Source organism: Schistocerca nitens, chromosome 6 (assembly GCF_023898315.1).
Source record: "Schistocerca nitens isolate TAMUIC-IGC-003100 chromosome 6, iqSchNite1.1, whole genome shotgun sequence".
Lineage (NCBI taxonomy): Eukaryota > Metazoa > Arthropoda > Insecta > Orthoptera > Acrididae > Schistocerca > Schistocerca nitens.
This window is the reverse complement of record NC_064619.1, coordinates 539,366,519-539,388,492: the sequence shown is the minus strand read 5'-3', so window position 1 is coordinate 539,388,492 and position 21,974 is coordinate 539,366,519. Positions and strand designations below refer to the sequence as shown.

General features: G+C 38.3%; 1 protein-coding gene across 2 annotated transcripts in view; it reads left to right on the top strand.

The window, feature by feature from the left end:
* Nucleotides 1-21,974, top strand: part of LOC126262864 (uncharacterized) — a 178,413-nt gene that overhangs the window by 134,017 nt on the left and 22,422 nt on the right. For both annotated transcript variants that reach the window (XM_049959731.1, XM_049959730.1), the window contains exons 6-8: nt 3,033-3,214; nt 3,337-3,535; nt 19,873-21,198. In XM_049959731.1, the coding sequence (XP_049815688.1) occupies nt 3,033-3,214; nt 3,337-3,535; nt 19,873-21,198 (1,707 nt within the window). The remainder of the gene's footprint in view (nt 1-3,032; nt 3,215-3,336; nt 3,536-19,872; nt 21,199-21,974) is intronic.

Genomic DNA, 21,974 nt, shown 5'->3' with positions numbered 1-21,974 from the left:
CAGGCTGGAACACCTAATCCTTGGAAGGAGAAGATGATGAACTAGACAGATGATACTTTTGTTTTAATTGAAGATGTCGATGCAGAAAAAATTCCGAGATCCATTGTAAGCACACTGGATATCTTAGAAAACTGGTTCCATTAAATGGGTTGAAACTGAACATTGCAAAAACCCATATGGTACATTTCAAAACCAAACATTCAAAATGTGTGCAACTTAAAATACGACATAACAATCAACCTATGAAAGAAGTCGACACAGTAAAATTCCTGGGACTAAATGTGGACAAGAACTTAAGCCGGAATACATAGATTGATTTCATATCAAATAAACTAAGCAGTTTTGCATTTACAATTCAAATACTAGCAAAGTCCCCTGACTTAAGTACGTGAAAAATTGCTTATCACAGTTATTTTGAATCTGTCATTAGATATGAGACAATTTTCTGGGGACATTCAAGTAGTGTATCTCGAATACTGAAACTGCAAAAGAAAATTGTTGATACATGTCTACTGCACACCAAACAGAGTATTGTCACCCATTATTTTGGACATTTCAAATCCTAACTGTTCCCTCCATATACAGTTATGAAATTATAATCTTCCTATACAGCAGACAAAATACTCAAGGAGAATCATGTTAACGATACATACAACACAAGAGATAAAAATAATTTTATGCTACCCACACACCAGTTGAAATTACATGCACGGACTCCACAGTATATGAGGACGACAATGCATAACAAGTTAATGGGCAGAAACATATTTAATATGAAGCCAGAAATTTTAAAAATAAGGCTACAGCAGATTGTGTGAGAGAAATGTTACTACTCAACAGAAGAATTCATAGAGGATGAATGATAATTTGAGCAAGGGGTAATTAAGTGTTATATTTTATTGTACGCATATATAATGAAATTGTATTATTATTATTATTATTATTATTATTATTATGCTGTCTGATAATCTCAGCTGTTCTTTGTTTATGGTCAAATTTTACCACAATTTGACTTGTCTCCTGTACCTGAATCAAATGATTTAGATTATTACGTTATGAGGGGGAAGAAAAAAATAAAAATGAAATAAAATCTGTACTGAGTATGTATCAGTGGTTCACTGAAAAAGGTAGGAGTAGTAGAGGGAAATATAATTTACAGTAGACAGAATAGTAAAACATGAAGGATTGTTGTACAGAGACCAAAATCTGAAGACTATTATGATCGACTAGGGCCTCATAGGTGTCGCTCTACAAAATTCACACAAATCGTGAATCCCTGAGATCTAATTTGTACATAATAAATCTCTTAATTAAATCTATGTTGTATAGTCCTTTGTCTGTGACATTTATGGGATCTTTTATAAACAATGCCTTTGGATGTGGTATGTCTGTGATTTTACAAGGACTGATGTATTTATGAAAAAAATTATTCATCTTCTTGTATGAATTTTTGCCTATACCATGTCTCATACCTCAGATTCTTACAAGTATGTTAGTAAAATACCTTGTAACTGACTCCATTGTTCCATCATTAATATATTAGATTTGTGTGATTTTCATTTTAAACTCTCCAGTAATACTCCTGCTTGGTTTTATTTCTTCCACTGTGTTGATGTTAGCCATAGCCACTGAAAGAACCTGTTTGACCCATTGTTGTTCTTGCTTAAAAGTTACTGAATTATTTTTAAGAGGTAATGTTTAGGCATTATTCTCTCCTTCTCATTTTACTCTATTCTTATAAAGTCTTGTGACACTTTGTTGTCAAGTAATCAGTTTAAACCTTAGAGATGTATGTCTAAGTTGAGATTAGGTTCTACTAATAACATTTTATAAAATGTAAAAATATCAGTTGTGATAGGTAGCATCATTTTGTATTATGCTCTTTTACTTTTTATTCTACTCTTTCTTTAAGTAATTGCTTCTCTTCCCTTGCTTGAACAATGTCACTGTTGTAAATTACCCCATCAGGCCACTTATGCAGCTTTAACAATGGTTCTTTGATAAATCCCTTGTTTGACAAGGTAAATCCACCAGGTAAATGTGGCAATTCATTTAATATAAGCAAAAATTCTGTTATCATTTTAGCACAGGTGGTATATCTGGTTGAACAATATGTACAACAAAGTCTTTCAATATCTTTCATAAATTTTTCTGATGGACTGGATTGAGGATGGTGTTCCCCATGTTAAAAATTCCTTAACCCTTTCAGACCTGAATTTTTTCTGGATGAAAGAAAATTTTTCTTTATGCTCGTAAGTGGTTTTTAATGATTTTAGACACATGATTTATATAGATGTATGTATCCATTTTCAGTACATGCTTTGAACATTTCGTTTCTTTTTATGGACTAAAATAAATAATTTTGTGATATTTACTGTTGTAATAGATAAACTGATAATTCGAGAACTACTATGCAAAATAACAATAATAATAATAATAATAATAATAATAATAATAATCAGTTATGCAGTACAATATAACAAACCAACTACTTCTGTGAATTCTGGCAGTCACAAGCTGCTGCACACTGCTACATTCATTTGTTGATATTTTTACAGTGATGCCCAACAGGTGGGAGCCCTTGTGCATAATGAAAAGGTTGAACATTCACAGATATCTCCATTTGATCACTATTTCAGTTAACTTGATCACTTTTGACATTCTGGTTTCGTTGTGCAGAAACCTCATTTTCTGTGCCAGGATTCTGTTCTTGCAGCTGTTCATGCTGTACATGTTGTTGAAAGGGTGCTCTACTGCATCTTGTTGAGTCATCTGTTCTGTGTTAAATGTACACTCATGTTCTATGCAATGGATCTCCATTATGCCAATGTTCTTTTCTACCTCCACATCTCGCATAACTAGCACACTTTACCATTTAATTATGTACCACTTCTTAATGTTTTCTGTAAACACCAAAAATGTGTTTTACTAATTTTTTTATATTATAAAGTTTTCTTTCATATGTAATTGTTAACTAAACTTCACATTTCAGATTCTAATCATCATTTTTATTATTATTATTTCGTTTCTAGGTATATTTTAAAAGACAGCCACAACAGCTACGCAAAATCTACACTGCTCTTACACTTCTGAGCACACAAACAAATGTAACCATGAATGATGTGCGCAGTGCTGTTTTACCATTATTGAGAGGTAACAGCTTTCTCATTGAAAGTTTATTGGAAATTATACCACAAGAGCACCTTCCAGACAGGTATAAAACATTTATTTTGATAGACTTACAGAAAATAAATTTTCAATGCAGCTGTTCATGTGTGACAGTGGAGTTTAATTCATTATTGCATGTATCAGTACAAGCCTACTTTCCGTTTTTAGTCTGTCGACTGATTTTGATGAGATGGGTTGTGCTGAAGTTGACAGTGACAACTTGGGAGATGATGATCAAATGGAAACATTAATTGTTCCTGATCAAGAAGACAAATATGGCAGTGATACTTGTATATGTACATGTCACAACTCCACCAAACAAAAGTATCGTTCCCGAATACATCATTGTGTACCATGCGGAACAAAGGTATCTATCTGTCTGTCTATCTATTCTTTAAAGCGAGGATATAACTCCAGGTCAAGTAATTGTTACAGGAATGTAATTAAAACTTTAGTACAAAATAATTAGGAATTGAGAGTTCATTGTGTGATGTATTGTACACAGCATTTGAATTGAGTGTTAGTATGATGCTACTGGAGGCTATGATTATTTTCTCTCTACTTTTTTAAGGCAGACATATACCAAAAACTAGAATAAATAGTTAGATTGCATTAGTGTCACTCTTCTTCATCATTTGAGAGCTGCATCTATGTATCATGAAAGAAATGAATGCAAATCCAATAATTCTGTGTGTGGCCTACAATGCTGAATATAAATGTTACAATTACAATACATAATGTAAACATTATACAATAGTACCTGTTGTTGCTCACAACATTGTGAATAGATGTTAAATGGGTTCCTATGTTATTTATTATCTATTGTATAACAAGTCTGTAAATAAAATCATCACCATAATTAAAATACAGTTGAATGCAGATCAAAAAAATCTACTTATAAGAGGCAGCAGATGTAGAAGTAAATTTTTGAACTATTTGCTCAGTATTCTTATTTTCGTAATCTTTCTTTACTAGTTGAAGAAACCTTGAGCTCTGAATGCTACTGATTCTGTAACTTTTATGTGTGTCACTCTTTGCTGTCCCTTGAATAGTAGAAATTTTTGTAGTAATTATGGTAAGATTTGTACATGTAAGAATATTAATTACTGTTTGTGAAAAGTTGCACATTTATATTACACAAGGCTGTGCTTACTGCTAAAACTGCACATAATTTGTTGCTTTATCTTTTCTGGAATTCTGCTAAAAATATACGTATCATCAGTACCAAAGTACTAACCATAGATGATAGAGAAAAACATTTAAACACTAGATTCATTGGAAGTTCCTTAGGAGCCCTTTATTAGGTCATCAGTTAGGACACAGGAAAACAAAAAGAGGAGGAGGAATGAGGAAATTTAAAGCAAGAAAGAGAAGCAGTTGCAGAATTTTTGAATAATATGAAAAGGATGGATTGCTACCCATGACATAGAGGAGGCATTGAGTCAAAGGCAGGTACAATGAAACTGAATTTGAGAAATATTGAGCTTTTGGACTAAGCCCTTCATCAGATGAAGAAAACTCACACACATTCACACAAACAAAAGTCACAAAAACACACACTGGTTACTATACATGACAACAGTAGCCATATATGTGTTATGCCATCCTGTATTTTCATCACAGTGAGAACCATATTATGAACTAATGGGATTACATGTTACATGGTGATGACATGAAAGTATACACATATGTTAAACATACAAAAATGTTCAAGCACACAAAATATTTAAATGACCTTATTGTAAATAATTTAGATGTAAAGGAGATAACTCACCAAATAGTAGAAGCATTGAGTTATTAACAGCTACACGAAAAAAGAATGAAAACTTGGGTAGCTTTTGGATGTATCCTTTAATGAACTGGAATATCTCTCTCTCTCTCTCTCTCTCTCTCTCTCTCTCTCTCTCTCTGTTTCCCTATTGTATATATATATAAACAAAGATGATGTGACTTACCGAACGAAAGTGCTGGCAGGTCGATAGAAACACAAACATACACACGGAATTCTAGCTTTCGCAACCAACGGTTGCTTCGTCAGGAAAGAGGGAAGGAGAGGGAAAGACGAAAGGATGTGGGTTTTAAGGGAGAGGGTAAGGAGTCATTCCAATCCCGGGAGCGGAAAGACTTACCTTAGGGGGAAAAAAGGACGGGTATACACTCGCACACAGACACATATCCATCAGCACATATCTCTCTATTACTACGTTGTACTGGCTGATTGTATGGCCTACAGAAATCAAGTAAAAATTTCAAAATTTACTTGTGCTATTACTCAGTAGCATCTCTGAGTATGTCAGAAATCTTTTCTTAATTGTAATTAGGGTTGGTGTTGGACTGGTTATTGAAATAGGAGAAATTTTCCCATCTGGAAAAGTTCCTTCCTACCTCTGCATATCTTGAACACTGTTAAACTCACTTACATGACACCTTATGTTTCCCCAAAATAAACTCTATTTAAAATGCAGTGTAACTTACCAAAAGGAGGTGATGTCAGGTGGCTGAACAGTATTCCTTAGTCTCGGTGGAGGGGACTCCGTCTACAGGCCACAAGTGGCCCATCAGGACCATCCGACCACCTTCTCATCCTCAGAGGAGGATGTGGATAGGAGGGGTGTGGGGTCAGCACACTGCTCTCCCGGTCGTAATGCTGGTGTTCTTGACCGAAGCCTCTACTATTCAGTCGAGTAGCACCTCAATTGGCATCACGAGGCTGAGTGCACCCTGAAAAATGGCAACAGCGCATGGCGGCCTAGATGGTCACCCATCCAAGTGCCGACCACACCCGACAGCGCTTAACTTCGGTGACCTCATGAGAACTGGTGTATCCACTGCGGCAAGACCGTTAGTCTCGCAACAGAAAAGTTAAATTGACAAATGGACAACACAAGATTTAATCAAAGTAAGAGGTTTGTCAGGTACAATGGACACTAATCAGACAAGGGGAAGACACTGCTTATTTCAGAGTCAGTGGAACTAGCAGTGTCACTGCTCATAGTGACAGATGTAATCAAGTCTTTGACGGACTGTTGTAATATGCCTTTATTATTCCATTCTTCTTGTATAACTTGTTCGTATGTTTTACTTCTGTTTGCCAATCTGTGGGTGCACTTTTTCTGTTGTGTCCTTCAAAAGATGCTCCACTTCAGTCAACATAATATTTTATTCTCTGTAGCAATATGTTGTCTGAACTGAGCCCAAATGAGTTCTGTTGCATTGAAATGGCAATGATGTGGATGTAGTCTGACCTCTTCACACCCTATATTTTTGCCATTTCATCCACAAGGTAAACTAGATACTTTGGATTGTGTTCCAATGTTAGTTCTAATAATTTTGCTCTTTTCAAGTTATTGTCAACCGGTATGTTGTTTCTCCAGCCAGCAAAGAATGCCTTTATGGGCTCCTTACCTTGTATAACCGACTGATACAGAATGTTAACCATAACAGTCACAGGGTTTTCGTTAAGGTTTGGAGCACAGAGCTTTGACCAATTTCACAAAAGTTCTGTGATTCATCTCTTCATGATAATCAGAGGCCTTACTTGAAATAATAACAACAATTGGGAATGAAACCTTTTAAAATACAATTACTCTTTTCCTTCTGCTAATCGGAGTTTCCATACTACTGCTTACGATATCGTGTGTCCAGCCATTTTTTAAGTTGTACCCTCCATGTAGTTGTGTTTCATCAAGTCAAACACTATTATCAAAATGTGTCCCTATCAATTTTTTCAGATAATGATACTGCCAGACTGTAATATCTCAATGTTCCATTAATAACTTGTGCTGACAAATAGTTTTATAGCACAATCCTAACTTTTACACAACTTGTAGCAAGGATTATTTACTGTTCTGAAACAGGCCCATGGCACATACCTTTTTAAGTGTTGACTGCTCCATCCCTGAATAATATGCAGATATTTCATGACAAATTGCATCTTCCTGTAAACTCTTGAGATATGTGACCTTCATCTTGAGGCATCTCTTCTTTCCGGGTGTCACCAATTTCGATCATTTACTTGATTCTTGTTCACAAGTTTCTCCTTGCTGACACTAGTAAAGTAAAGTAAAGTCATATGACATGAATGGCTGGGAGACCCCAAAGGCCAGGTTCAGCCACCTAATTGGAAAAGTATTCACTTCGCGCACACAGGCACCTTTCTGTTGGGAGGTGTGAGCTGTGTATGTAAGTATAATTCTTACGTTTAGGTGACTGTAATGAGTGTGCATGTAGCATGTTGTAGTGTAACATCAAGTGCTGGCACGTCATCCTGGAATGTAATGGCAGAGAAGGCTGTGGGACGACGTCAGCCAGTAGTACGCTGATTAGGACCGCACCACGACAGGAGCGGCCTTTATACGAATAGTATATAAGAGCCACTCCATGCTAGCCGCAGCTTCACTAGAATATGAGCCATGACTTGTGAACAGTATTATTTGCTTGCATGGAAATTGTATATATCGAAGGACATTGATTTTTACTGTAATAAACTCCATTAATATGATTTGTTATCTATCTATCCGAGATAACCGCTTCCTAGTCACCCTATATTGAGCTAGTGGGCCGGACATGACGTAGTGTACTGTTGTATCCAACGAGCTTAAAATCCCCATCTGACGAATGAATCGCCATCAACAGTGTCACATGCCCTCACTTCTTGAGGCACTACGGAGAAGCTTGAAATTTAATCTGTGGTGTTGCTGTGAAGACTGGTGGTCAAGAGCTTTATGCCACAACCTCTGCTTCCCCTGCCGACCAAATACTGGCTGTGAAAATTTCATATACCACCAAGATTCAAACAGGCTTACATCCAAGTTGAGTGCTGCTGCACAAATTTGTGTTAGTGAGCCTGGCTATGGAGGCAGGTTTGCTAATGCTTGTTAGTGATTGCTCACTGATTTGTAGAGCAACTTCAGTTCCCTCCACCACTCTTTTTTGAAAGTATTCCAGGAATGTGCAGTGTTGGTCTACCCCCGTCCCACTCCCCATTTTAACTGTTTTCGTCACGCATCATAAGGCACGAAACACTAAAGAATATCTTACTACAATGGCTCACAGATGAATGGCAGAGTACAGACTGTCAAGTAAAATGCTGTATGAAGCGCAGTGCAGTTGAAGTAGCAACAAAGTGCCAGCCAACAGTGTCAGCCATCATTGCCAGGCTCTCATTGGTGTTCTGGTGGCAGGAGCAGTCCAGCCCACTATCTATCGAGTGATAATTGTTTTAAATCAGACAGTACTACTGCTTTTATTGCTGCTACTCCTATTGTTTTTGGGACTACTGGCTGCTAATATTTGTTATACAGCTAGTATTGTCTAGTTCTTCCTCACAATTATCTCCTCTCAATCTGCAATTTTTGCTTCTGATTCTTTTATTGCATCGATAGTAGATTCTTTTGCTGTTATGATTACCTTTATTGTTATTTGCAAAGAATGATAGTCACACATTGTGATTTTGCCTGCAGAGATTACCCATCACTTTACTGATTTTTTTCATCTACATCTACACCTATACTTTGCTAATCGCTGTGATGTGCATCACATAGGGTATTACGTATTGTACCAAGTATTTGGTTTTCTTCCCTTTCCATTCACATATTGAGTATGATAAAAATGACTGATTAAATGCCTCTGTGCACTTGCTTATTTGTATAATCTCACCTTTTTGGTAGATTTGCAGCATATGCTTAAGCATGTATCATCAAATTAATTATTGCATTATTCTCAGCACAGAGAAGTCCCATGCTGAAAAGTATTTGCAAACTTCTGTTACTTTTACCACTGACAGTACACTTACGATCTCTATGCTGCTAAACAACACTTTGCCACAAGGTGCTATATGGGCAATTGTAATCATAATACAGTGAAAATAGGTAGCTCAAAATACACATTCACAATTAGTGTACGAGTTCGTTTTTACAAAGGTAGGACAGGTTGTAACCTTCGAAATTTTCCCTGTGTATCTCTTCTTCTAGTAATTTTCTGGTGTGCAGTCAGATCCTGTTGACATTCTGCCATGATATTTCAGCCTAGAGATGTCCGGCCATCTCCAGGTGACTAAATAACTATTGAACAGCCCAGGTGCATTCACGGTATGCCAAATTCCATGCATGCGAAAAGAGCTGGCATTTTTTGACGTATGTGTCAAGTGATGTGTTGTGCCCAACAGTCGAGTTGTGTGTGCTACCCTCAGTGGTGGAAATGAGAGATGATCTAATTATTTTAGTATCGAATGACCCTGTCAATTTTGCTGTGACTGGATAACTTTAATTATAGGTTTCCAATATGTATCCAGTTGAAAGGCGTTGTCATGATTTACAAGATTAGCAGCAAGATGTATTTTCACCAGTTCTTTATTACTGAATCCCAAAAACCAGAAACTGAAGCTAAAATTTTTGAGCTGTTGTATTCCATTGATTGCCCCAAGGAAATACAGTGTTCTGCTACTGCTAATTTTAATGATTGCCAAAGACGTGTGTATCTTTTGTGTTCCGTAGAACGCTCCCGGACAGTGTGTGTCGTTGGCCTATGTATGCAGCACCACAGTCACAGGAAATTTTGTAAACACCCTCTTTTTTCAGTTGTAAGTGACCTTTAATGGATCCAACCAGGGCCAAGCTTGTCACTGGTGGATGGAAGATAACCTTGATTTTATTTCTCCTAAGCAATCTTCCTAGTTTGCAAGACACATTCCCTGCACGTGGAAGGAACACAGTTGATTTATAGTCATCATCAGTGTCTTCAGTGTGGTGCTTCTTGTATTATAGCTCTTCATGGCCTTCTGTCTGGCATGAAGTGTAGCTATTCTCTTTAAAAACCTTCTCCAAGTGTTCTAATTTTGCGTGGAGGATTTTATCATCCAATATTATGCGCTCACAATGTGTAAAGAAACTAAGAACACCAGCAGTTTGTGCAGGTTGACAGTAAGTAGATGCCTGGAGATATAGACCTGCATGCATGTTTTCTGTACACAGAATGCCCCAATGATCTATCATTCTTACCGCATATTAGCATGTCTAGGAAGGGTAAAGGCCCATCTTTCTCAATTTCAATCATAAACTTGATGTTCTCATGTAACGAGTTTAGGTGACAAAGGCATTTCTCCAGTTCTTGTCTGCCATGAGGTCATACGGCAAAAGTACGCTAAGTGATTCTACATACCACAAAATCAAAGAGGACCCATTGAGCCATATATCTAGAAAAACTGCTACTCTTCTGAATTGGGCATTACCAATAGTCAGTGCTAGAGGATGAAAACTGAGGTTGTAGATATCTGTTTTTCCTGTTAATTCAGAGTGCCAATTCTTCTGAAAAACCTGGAATTTTCAGGGAATTACATTTTACCTGCAAAATCAGGAACATCTCAGGAAATTTCAAGAATATAATAAAATTTAAGGGAAATCTGCATTTGTAACTTCGTATTGAAATTTAATTTTAATTGAGTTTTATAAATCACAAATTTTAAAATACTTAATGTTTCAAAGTGTGTTAATTATACATTTATTATTCCATATAAATTATTGATGTTTAAAAGCTGTTGTTGAACTAGTGCCTATGGTTTGTGTATGTAAGCTGAGAGGAAAGGAAAGTTGTTGTTGTGGTATCTCCACTCCCTCCTCCTGTTCATTGTTAATTTAACATGATTGCTCATGACACCATCTTCCTCCTCATACCTGGAATTCTCAGATGATTTTTTTCCCCCCTGTGTCTTAGTAGCCAAGTAGCCACCCTTAAATTTGTCCGTTTTCAAGGACTACTAGCAGATAGAGGCATATTAGGTAGACACTTGTAGCAGATCAGATACTTTCTATTTTTATTATATACTATGAATGAATTATTGTTAAATTTTGAATTTCTTACTGCTACCGTAATTTCTTATTTCTTTGATTATTCTATAGAAATGGCGGAAAATTTTTTAATCTTTTAAAGTAAATGATGTGTTGTACTTCTTTGCTACACCACTTCATACAAATATTCCCAGGCTAGGATTGGTGTCATTCTGCAATAAAACAGATGTCCAGTGATGACAGCTACCATACAGGCCAGATGAGGCCAAGTCTTGCAAATTGCACTTACATGCGTATCTTAAGCCATGACACATGTCAACAGGAACATTATTGTCCCAGCAATGCTGTACCAAGTATTAGGACATGCATTTGTTGCTGCTCATATCTTGATGGCATTGTTATTAAAGTAGCACTGAAGGCTTTTCCCATTTTATATAATAACACAATATTTCAAACCAATGTAAATTTTACTCAAACCAATGTAAATTTTACTCAAACCAATGTAAATTTTACGGATTAAAAGTACTCTTCTCCTTCTTCTTCTTTTTTTTTTTTTTTTTTTTTTTTTTTTTAAGAAAAAGGTTTATTTAAAAAGGAAAAATTTTAGCACTTCTACTATGGCTAATCAATATTTCTGGTTTTTTACTGGGTTGTCAAAAAAACACCTGTTATACTCGAGACGAAATAAATAACCAAAAACGCCTTGTTATTCAGTTCTATTATACTGGTATTGGTTGTAACCGGTTGTTTTTCCCATCCCTAGTCCTGCAGGGCAGCATTGTGTACTATCCCGCAATGATACTCAAGCCAGCTCCATTGCCTACATCTCAATGTCTTGGGTGAGGACTCCGCCACTGATGAGCAAGGGAAAAAGGACACCATTTCAAATTCTATAGTCTCCTCAGTGGGAAGTGCAAGAGAAAAGTCTCACTGGCCCTGTATTCTGTAGTTGAAGTTAGGATGGCGGAGGGTGCAGGGAAAAGGGGAGGGGGGTGGCAACAGGAAAGTATGCTGCCACTATTGGGAGACTGCCACCAGAACAATGCTGTGACTGATTCCATCAACCAGTTGGCATGGAGATGGCAGCATTGAAGGTCCAACAGGTTGTCGCCGCAATTGATTGGAATGACAGATCAGCTACTCCCGACTAAAATCCATCACAAACAGCTGCTGACCCTTGTGGCCCACCACAACACCTGGCAGCCAATAATCATTAATACATATGCTTAAACTGACTGTGGCCAGAAGACTAGGCATAGAGTGCAGCCCCAGGAGAAAAACATGGGCTGTGGTCAGGTATGTGACTCGGGTTGCAGCAAATCCAAAAGACCTCGCAGATGACACCTATGCTAACATTCCAGACTACGTCCTTTAGCCTTTGTCACCCAATACATAGCCAGGAAACTTGATAGGGCATTATTGTAGATGAGGCAGACACAGACTTTTTTCATTTAGGTCTTGAACCTAGGCATGAAGCACTCCACCTCCAAGTTAGACTCTGGGTGGAACTGGTTGGTAGTCAGATGTTGGATACCATTGTGAATGCAGAAATCTTCTAACTCCTCTGAAACAAATTGACAACTTTCCAGGAGGAGCCCTCATAGCAAAAATGACCAATAACGTGCGAACAGTTGCTGGCAATATCACTGAGGATAGCGTGGTGATGTATGGGAAATTTGATAATGTATTGACCACCAACAACCAGATGCTTCCCAATAAAAGTGGCCCACAAAATCAAAATGCATCCTGTTTCAAGGGTTCTCCAGGACTGACCAAGGGGAAAACTGACACGGCAGTGCAGCCTGGTTTCGTGCACAGGCTGGCAAGCCATCACTGGTGTTTGATGTTGTGATCGATCATCGCCGAGTAGACATGACCATGTGCCAAAGCTTTCATACGAGTCATACGCTAGTACGACAGCTGCAGTAGCTCAAGTATGCAAGGATGCAATGCAGGAGGGACAACAAGTATACAGTGTTGTGCCTCTACAGCAAGTGGAAGGACCCTCTAATCCGTGTTGAGTTGATCATTTAGGGGGGGAGGGGGGGGGGGGGGAACGCCCACCATACCAAATCCACTCCAAAAGAGCCCACACCACCTGAACAGCAGAAATGACTTTCCAGAAAAGGAGGTTGTGGTCTTGGCAGCCACGGCCTTATGCACCACCAAAGGAAAATCCAGCAAGGTCTGCTCCAAGACATAATCAAAGGTGGAAATGAGAGCATTGTGCTGGTCATACTCTGGATCCAGTTCCACTGGCAACTGCAATAGTCTGTTAGCATTGGCATTGCTGGACGTTGGACTGGTACAGAGTTTCATAAGCGTAATTACTGAGGAAAAGCACTCATCTTCACCCCAAGCCAGAAAAGTGAAATATTTTAGTTCTGAAATCGATAGCCAGTGAGTAATATGTTGGGCTGTGAAATGTGTCTTTGATGTGAATGTATGGTACACTTGGTGCCATCTGGATTCCGATGTGACAGGACTGCGCGAATGCCTCTCTGGGATGTGTCACAGGCCATGGTCAAAGGTTTACCTGGTGTAAAAAGAAGCTAAACATAGAGTGGAGCACAAACACTGCTTGAGGGACTGAAATCCACAGATCAGACAACTTTGATGCCCATTTGGTGAAGCCAATTTAGAGGGTGGCAGATGTGTGCGGCCTGGGGAATGACCATACCGTAATACGAAATCTTGCCCATAATGAACTCGAGCTCCTTCAGGTTCTCATGTGCCAGCCAGTTGACAATGGCTTTGGTGGTAGTCTGTAGGGACAAAGCCTTCTTTGCTGAACACGACCCAAAAAACGTATCATTGGGGAAAAAACTACATTTTTCCAGTTTGGAGCAGGCATTGGAAAACTATTTGCAGATTCTGCAAATGCTCAACTCTTGGAGGCCGTGACCCAGATGTCATTAAGGTATTTCACACAGTAAGGAGTGTCCTGATTCAACTGCTCCAAGTAATATTAATAACTTTCAAATGCAGATGAGATTTCAGTAGGCAAGTGATTAAACTGATAGAGCCCAGAGGTGGTTTCCAGCACCAAGAAACTCTGAGAATTGGTCTTCAGTGACAAGGGCAGGTATGTGTTGTGCAAATTGTCGTGCAAGAAATACCGATCCCCTGACAACTTTGTCAACAACTCCTTAGGCTGCAGAATGGGACACGAGTCTGCGACACGTTGCCCATTGATTGTCTGTTTAAAATCGTTGCAAAAGTGGATAGTGCCTTGTAGCTTCTGAATCTCAACTGAAGGAATGGCCCACTGACTCAGCAAAATAGAAGAAACAACACTGATATCCTGTCAATGCTGCAACTTGGCCTTGAACTTATTGCACATGTCAAAGGGAATGGGGCAGGGCTGACAAAATTTAAGGATTGCATATGGCTGAAGGGAGCGTGTGCCTCCAAATTTCCTGCTCAACCCAAAGTTTTCTTGAACAGCTGGTTGTACAACTTTAGTAAAAAGTCTAAATCTTTGGAGGGAGCTGATTGAGACAGTAAATGTATTTTGTCAACTATCTGGAAGTCAAAACAGAAAAAGTCTCTAACCTGAAAATATTTTGAGCCATCAGCAAATTAACCTCTAACAGTCTAAGTTGCTGTTCCACATTCTTATAATGTGCCAAGAGGGAGAACTGCCCCCAGAAAGGAAAGCACTGTTTACTACAAGACACAACTTGACAGAATGGCCAGTGCAATGCAGAACAACCCAAAAGCTGGTACATATCTAAGTTCATTAGGCTGAGGGACATTCCTGTGATATGTGAAACTCAATCAGTCACCCATCCACTACCAGTGACAGCAAAATATTCTGGGGCAATACGTGTGGGCCGTTGGAGGCAGCCTCAGAAACCAGGGAAAACATAGGGTCCTCCGACAACCACCCACACATAGTGACGACTGACACAAATTTCTTGTTATAGTGGAAATGCAGCTGATGTGCTGCCATAATGGCATGGGTACATCTACATCTAAATCCATACTCCGCAAGCCACCTGACGGTGTGTGGCGGAGGGTACTTGGAGTACCTCTATCGGTTCTCCCTTCTATTCCAGTCTCGTATTGTTCGTGGAAAGAAAGATTGTCGGTATGCCTCTGTGTGGGCTCTAATCTCTCTGATTTTATCCTCATGGTCTCTTTGCGAGATAATGGCTGGCTGTTGACTTGGACAGGATGAGAGTAGATTCAATAGCGGAAACAATCATCCACAGTTTAAACACACCACAATAGATGAACAAAAAACAGAACTGATATTCTAGTGCTACCAGAAGTGCAGGGTGATTCAAAAAGGCCGTTAAAACTTTGGAATGATATAAAAATGTATTGAGATAACTTACAGAACAGTAGATGTGTCATTTTGTAGCAAACAACCTCAAGTTTGATTCAAGTAGTGCATCAGTACCCCATTACACCAACAGTAGCACCAGCGTACTGCACAGTTAAAGTGACCACTTTCGCTGTTGTGGAGCGTGCTCCCTGTGTGTTTTGGTTTCATGAAACTAACTGTGCAACAAATATTCAGCATAAATTTCACACTGAATAAGCTCAAGAATCTCCAAGCAGGCCTACAATTTACTCTGGGCACAAGAACTTTGCTGAGGTGCATTGTTCACTGTGACATGACAAACCATCTGGTAGCTCACATGTTGATGATTATGTCAACTAGGTTTGGGAGAGCTTTGTCCACAATTTGCAAAAATCAGTGTGACGTGCATCTCGCTATTCTCCCATTCCACAATACACTGTTTGGCAAGTACTGCATACACATTTGCACTTGAAATCAAACAGATTCACAGTGCCACAGCACATTAGTGATGCAGATAAGATTACTCGTGGGAAATTCTGTGTGAAAAATGTTGCATTGAATAGAGGATGATGAGACATTCTCAACACAATAATCTTCAGCAATGAGCCAGCATTTCATATCAGTGATATGGTGAATACACACAACTGCAGAACATGGGGCAGTGAAAATCCATATGCATCCCTGGAACACATTCGTGACAGCCTCAAAGATAACATGTTTGGTGCCCTTCTTCTAGAAGAAAACTGTCACTGGTAATGTGTATCTGGATAGCCTTGAAAACTTCTTAATCCAACAGATCAATGAAGATGACTCAGAGGGAATGGTTTACTATGAGCAAGATGGTGCACCACCTCATTTCCTCATGGAAGTTTGACATTTCCTTGATAATTGCTTCCCAGGTCAATGGGCTGGCCATGAAGGGCCAGTCGTCTGGCCACCTTGCTCTCCAGACTTGACATCACTGGATTACTTTCTCTGGGGTTTCGTTAAAGACCATGTGTATGTTCCTCCCCTATCAAACAATTTAGCTGACCTAAATCTATGCCGCTGTTGCTCAAGTTAAGCCTTATTTGCTGCAATGAGTCTGGGAAGAAACTGATTATTGGTGGGATGTTTGCTGCATCACAAATGGTACTCGCATTGAACCAATTGGAGTTCCAAATCGGGAACTGTTTTATGTCCAGAATATTCTGAATCTTTTTCCTAATTTCTTGAAAACCAGCACAGAGCTTTTTTAATTCGTCTACCATCCATTTGATTGACTTAAAGTTCCTGCCATTGTCATTTTATTTCCATTACAATCATAATTACATCTGCTACTCTAGTCTGTTCCCTGATCCCTTCACTGTTTCTCATTATTATTCCAAATAAGCAACTCTCCATTGCTAGCTGGGCAACCCTCAGTTTCTATTGATTTTTATATTATAAATCTATATCTCTTGACCACAGTCCAAAACTGGTGGTACACATTGATTATAAATTTTCCACTCATTTCATTCAGAAACTTAATTCTCTTCGTGTCCAATCATTTATTGTCTTCAACTGTTCTAAATAGAAAAACTCATTGCCTATTTTTTCAGTTAACTGTTAATTTATACAATTATTTAAAATATTACTCATATTTTAGTCTTACTGTAATCAGGTCTACTTTCAAGTTTGCTTTTTTAAGTTTGCCCATTAGTTATTAAAGTTGATCTGCATGAGAAGCAAACAGTACAGTGTCATCAACAAACTGAAGGAAGGTCAGATATGTTTTTATTAACCCATATTCTGCTTAAGAATCTGAAAATTTCCTATAGGGCTACTAATAATAATTTTGGTGCTGTGGAATCATATTGCCTAACTCCATTTTCAATTCTGAATTTTTCACTGTCTTGATTAAGTTTTATAAAAATTGGAATTGACATATTTATTATTTAGTGTACTAACATATGGTGAATCAGTGCCAAGTTTACAAACACATGTCAGTAAAAGTTTCTTTTTGCATCTATTTTATTATTTTGTTGAAAAAAATCAGAAACTTACTCAAATTTATAAATCCCAGACAAAGTTGTAATTGTTATTTATTGATTACTCTGTTCTATAACTTCGTGTAGAAGCCACAAATGGGCCATTGCCCCATGTATTACAGAGAGATGTGTCTGGCATGTCTATAATTGTTTGTTTATGGCCTCTCTCTCTCTCTCTCTCTCTCTGTACTTAATATGGATCTATACACCTCATATGACTTTTCTTCTGGAATACTGTGACTGTCATTATTATCCCTCTGTTTTCCTGAACTTTACAAACATTAAAAGTGTCCATTTGGGTGTTCAACTGAGTTGTTGATTCCATTTTATGCACACTATTTTGTTGACCAACCTATTTGTCTTCTTCAGGTACTGCAAGTTGTGTTGCTATGTTGTTATGTGTACTCGCTGCCTAGACTCCATCTAGACTGGATCGGTTGACAAAATATTTTGAACAAAGTGGAGTCATCAACTTGACTAGACACCTGAAGGCACACCATTAATGATCCATGAGGAGGAAAACTGAGAGATAACAAGACAAACACGTAAAGAAATTTTTGAATGCTTGAACAGTTTCCTTACTTTCTCTTATTAGTTACTGTGCCACCTGTCATATTAATTAGTGCAATATGATGTTTACCCAACATAAGTTTCTCTTATTTTGTTATTCCTCTTTTTGTTTCAGTTGTTCCTCTTGATAAATTTTCATAGTGCCTTTTCATACCCTCTCAAAGATAGTTCCCAAGGGGTTTTGTTGATAACAGCTTATTGTACAAAGTTTCTATGCGTACTTGAAACTCTCACTTTCTCTTTGATAGCTGCCTTGTTTCATTTGCTTTTTTCTCATCCCCAACATCTTTTGCTGTTTGCATTACTTGCTTTTGTGAAATAATTACTACCTTCATCTATGTTGGTATCTGCATCATTTTCTAAGATGCTGAACTTTTTGCATAATTTAATCTGGCTCACTTCTTTCTCGTGCTCTACAGTTTTGACATCCTGTAGTTACTAATTATAAGGTTATTTAAAACTGTCACGTTCTCTCCGATAGCTACCTTGTTTCAATAGCTTTCGTCTCACCTGCTACATCTTTTGCTGTTTGCACTAGTGCTTATGTTAAATAATTACTACTTTAATCTATGTTAGTATCATCATCATTTTCTAAGATGCTGTACTTTTTGTGCATAATTTAATCTGGTACACTTCCTTCTCATGATCTACAGTTCTGACTTCCTATAGGTAATAATTATAAGGGGCACTCAAAAACTTTCCACTTGAAGGACTTACAGTTCAGATGCGATATGCCAATCAGGCAAAATTGCCATGGACATTGGGGGGAAACATCCCTCTGGTGCACCAGGTTGAAGATACTTGTTTGGTAAAACACTGTGTTCTACTCCATGAAGAAGTCTGTAATAACCTGCAGCACATCCTAGTCTGATAGGAATCATCAACTCTTCAAGGTCTTTTTTAAGAGGCATAAGATGTGATAACCACAAGGGCAGAGATCAGGTCCATAGGGCGGGTGCTCGAGTGTCTCCCACTTGAGTCGGCATGACTTCTGCATTAGACATTTCCAATATGTGGATGTGTGTTATCATAATGCAGCAGCACCCCTTGTCACAGTTTTCTCAGATGTTTTACCTTAATTGCATGCTGTAATTTCTCCAGCTTTGGGCAGTACTGTACCCCAGTGATGGAGACACTAGGTTCCTTGAAATGAGGGTGACGTCCCAGATCGATCGGCATCTTGTGTTGAATCATGTCCAGTATGGAACTTGGTGCACTGTTCCTCAATGATGGTTTTTGACAGACATGCTGCGGAATATACATTCTTCATTCTCTTGTGGGTGTCTACCAGTGTTTGTCCCTTGGCAGCCAAGAAAAGAATAATAGCATGTTAGTCCTGCTTGGACACAGTTGGTAATAACTTCACCATAGTTCTCGTTTCAGCAGGTCTGCATGTTGGAAAGACATGAATGCCACATGTCAGTGTTTATATGACTGCATCAGAGTCACAGTTTATAGCATGTATGCTGCAGCAACACCCTCAAATGGAATCTTTTTGGCCACTCGTTGTTCATGGAAAATGAAAGTGCTGAAGGACCAGCACATCCAGTACAGTTTCTTTATAGTTTTATTTGGTTCTTGCTATTCTTCCGATTTTTTCTGGAAGAATATGATAAGCAGCATTATATTATTTTTCAGAAATTCTGTTAACAAATGGCTTTCATCATTTCTGGTGACATAGTCCTGTCAGAGTTTCTAACTAAATGTTTGTTCTTTGGTTTTCTGTTGCTAATGCATTAAAGCCCCTTTCTCCATTATCATATTGTAGTGCTGTTTGCTGTTATTTATCAGTTTCTGTTACTTTTTATTGAGACCTCCTTCCTCATTATAAAAATATATGTTGCTGCTTAGATTTGCGTGATTTTTGCGGAATATATTTTGTTTATTTTTAAAATAAGTCTTAATATTATGTTTGAGGTTCATTCAGTATCTATATCTCGTTCCGTATATATTCCTGCTTGTGTTTTAGCTCTAAAACAATCTGATGTTAAGAATGGTTACCTATTGTATTGATCATTCTTTGTTACAGTTCATTCATGGAAGAGTCTTCATGCAAATAGGAAAGGTTCTTCGACCAGCAAAGGTAATTTTTCCAGATTGTGACATGACAGCATGTATTGAGAGACTGGCACCTAAACAGTGTATTAAGAAGACACGCAAGAAAGATAGTGGACACAATGAACCAGGTGCTTTGAAGGAAACATCACCATCCAAAGCAACACTGAATCCAACTGTGGTGCAGCACAACAGCTGCTCACAGTCAGATGTTAGCAATTTGGCAGGCAAGGACGCAGTTAAACCAAAAAATATTAAACCACGAGCTGTGAACAAGAACAACAAAGTTCTTGAAGGTATTCGTCCAGATACTAGCAATACCAGAAACAATCTTCGCTTTTCTCAAGCTACCAGAAGCAGCAGAAGTGGTACCCTCAAAGTGTGCATCAAAGTTCCAAAACTAAGTGGAGAAAATAAAACTGGTAACAGCTCCTTGTCCAAGAGAGGTTCTGTAAAACGATCAAGAAGCAGCTCCAGAAATAGAGTTCGACAAAAGTCGCTTGAGTCAGGAACTAAATCACCACCGCCATCTGATAAACAAACTTTAGATGATGCTTGTTCCACGTGTATATCAAGCACCCAAGAAAAGAATGAGAAAATTCAAGATTGTCAGCTACATAAACCACCCGCCAAGAAACAATGTAGATTAATTGACAATGTGTCTGCTGTGGAATCAGTTGTGCATAACAATTCTATAGAAGTTTCTCTTAATGAGGTGGGTAGCTGTAATGTGTCCTTAGACATGCAGTTGCTAAAGCAGCCATCAGTAACATTAAAATGTATAACTGAAAGTGATGAAACAGTCCATTGCAGCCCTGATGATAATACTCTCAGTGTTGACAGTACATTACCCAGAAATGAAGATAGTTTCAATTGTGCTGATTCTTGTGCATCATCTATAATGAACAAAGTAACTGACCCTGCATCTGTCAAGTTGGTTGCTGAAATGGAACAACATAATCAGCAAAATGAAGGTACTTCCCCATGTTTAGGAAGTGATGAGGTACAATCCAGCTCAAAAGATTCTAACGTTATTGAGCCACTTGAACAAGAATATGAAAAGAGCACTGAGGAGAGTGTTAGTGTTTCAAATTCTCACCAAGAAATAGTTGAAAGAAACACTAGAGATGACTTGGCCTTTCATGTATGCTCTTCTGATTCAATATCAGAGGACACTACACAAATGACATGGACAAAAGAAGAAGATAAAGTTATACTGAAAATGTTTCAGCAGGAATGTGCTACAGAAAGAATACTTTACATGATACGTCAACAACTGCCTCAGCGATCTGTAGAACAGGTAAGACTCAGAGAAATAATTTCTTGTTTATGTACTAGTGACCTGTCCTGTCTGGATAGTATTAAGTATCTACAGCCAGATGACTTGGCTCGTATAAGGGGTAATAAGTTATATACACAAACCTTCCTTGTGAATCAGTCTATGCGATACCCAGTGCCCTGGAAAATTGGGAAAACTCAGGGCATTCTCCCAGTTTGTCCAAAAAACCCCGAAAAACACACGGACCCTATTGCCTTTTGGGTTTAAGCATTTGCTTGCCTTCTGTCTGACTCATTGCAGCACTGCGCTCATCATTCACCATCAGCTCGGTGTTGTGTGTCTGCTTGCTATTGCTGTTTTGGCATCCACTAACATCTCCCCTTCCTCAGTCTAGTGCAATGGAGGACATTGTGTGCATACTGAGAAACTTAAGTGTGATGTCATTATGATGTGTACATGCTGTATTGAAGATGACAAAAGCCACTTATTGACTTTTGCCGTCGAGATGCTTCACAGTGGTAGACATTTTAACAGACGAAATAAAAGAGCAGCTCATTATATCTTGAGTGAGTTGCATTGCAATTTTGGAGGCTATTGCTGTCTTTTCTTTCTTTGAAAGTTAGAAACTGCCAACTTTACCAAAGAGCCCTAACAGTATTGTGTGTGAACGCTAATTTAGAATTTTCAGATGTTATGTCATTGTGGCTCAGTTAGTAGAATAATGTTGTATGATGGTAGAGGTACTGTGTCATAACTAATGGGAATTGGACTCTTTTTTTCTTTATTTTAAAAGTGCT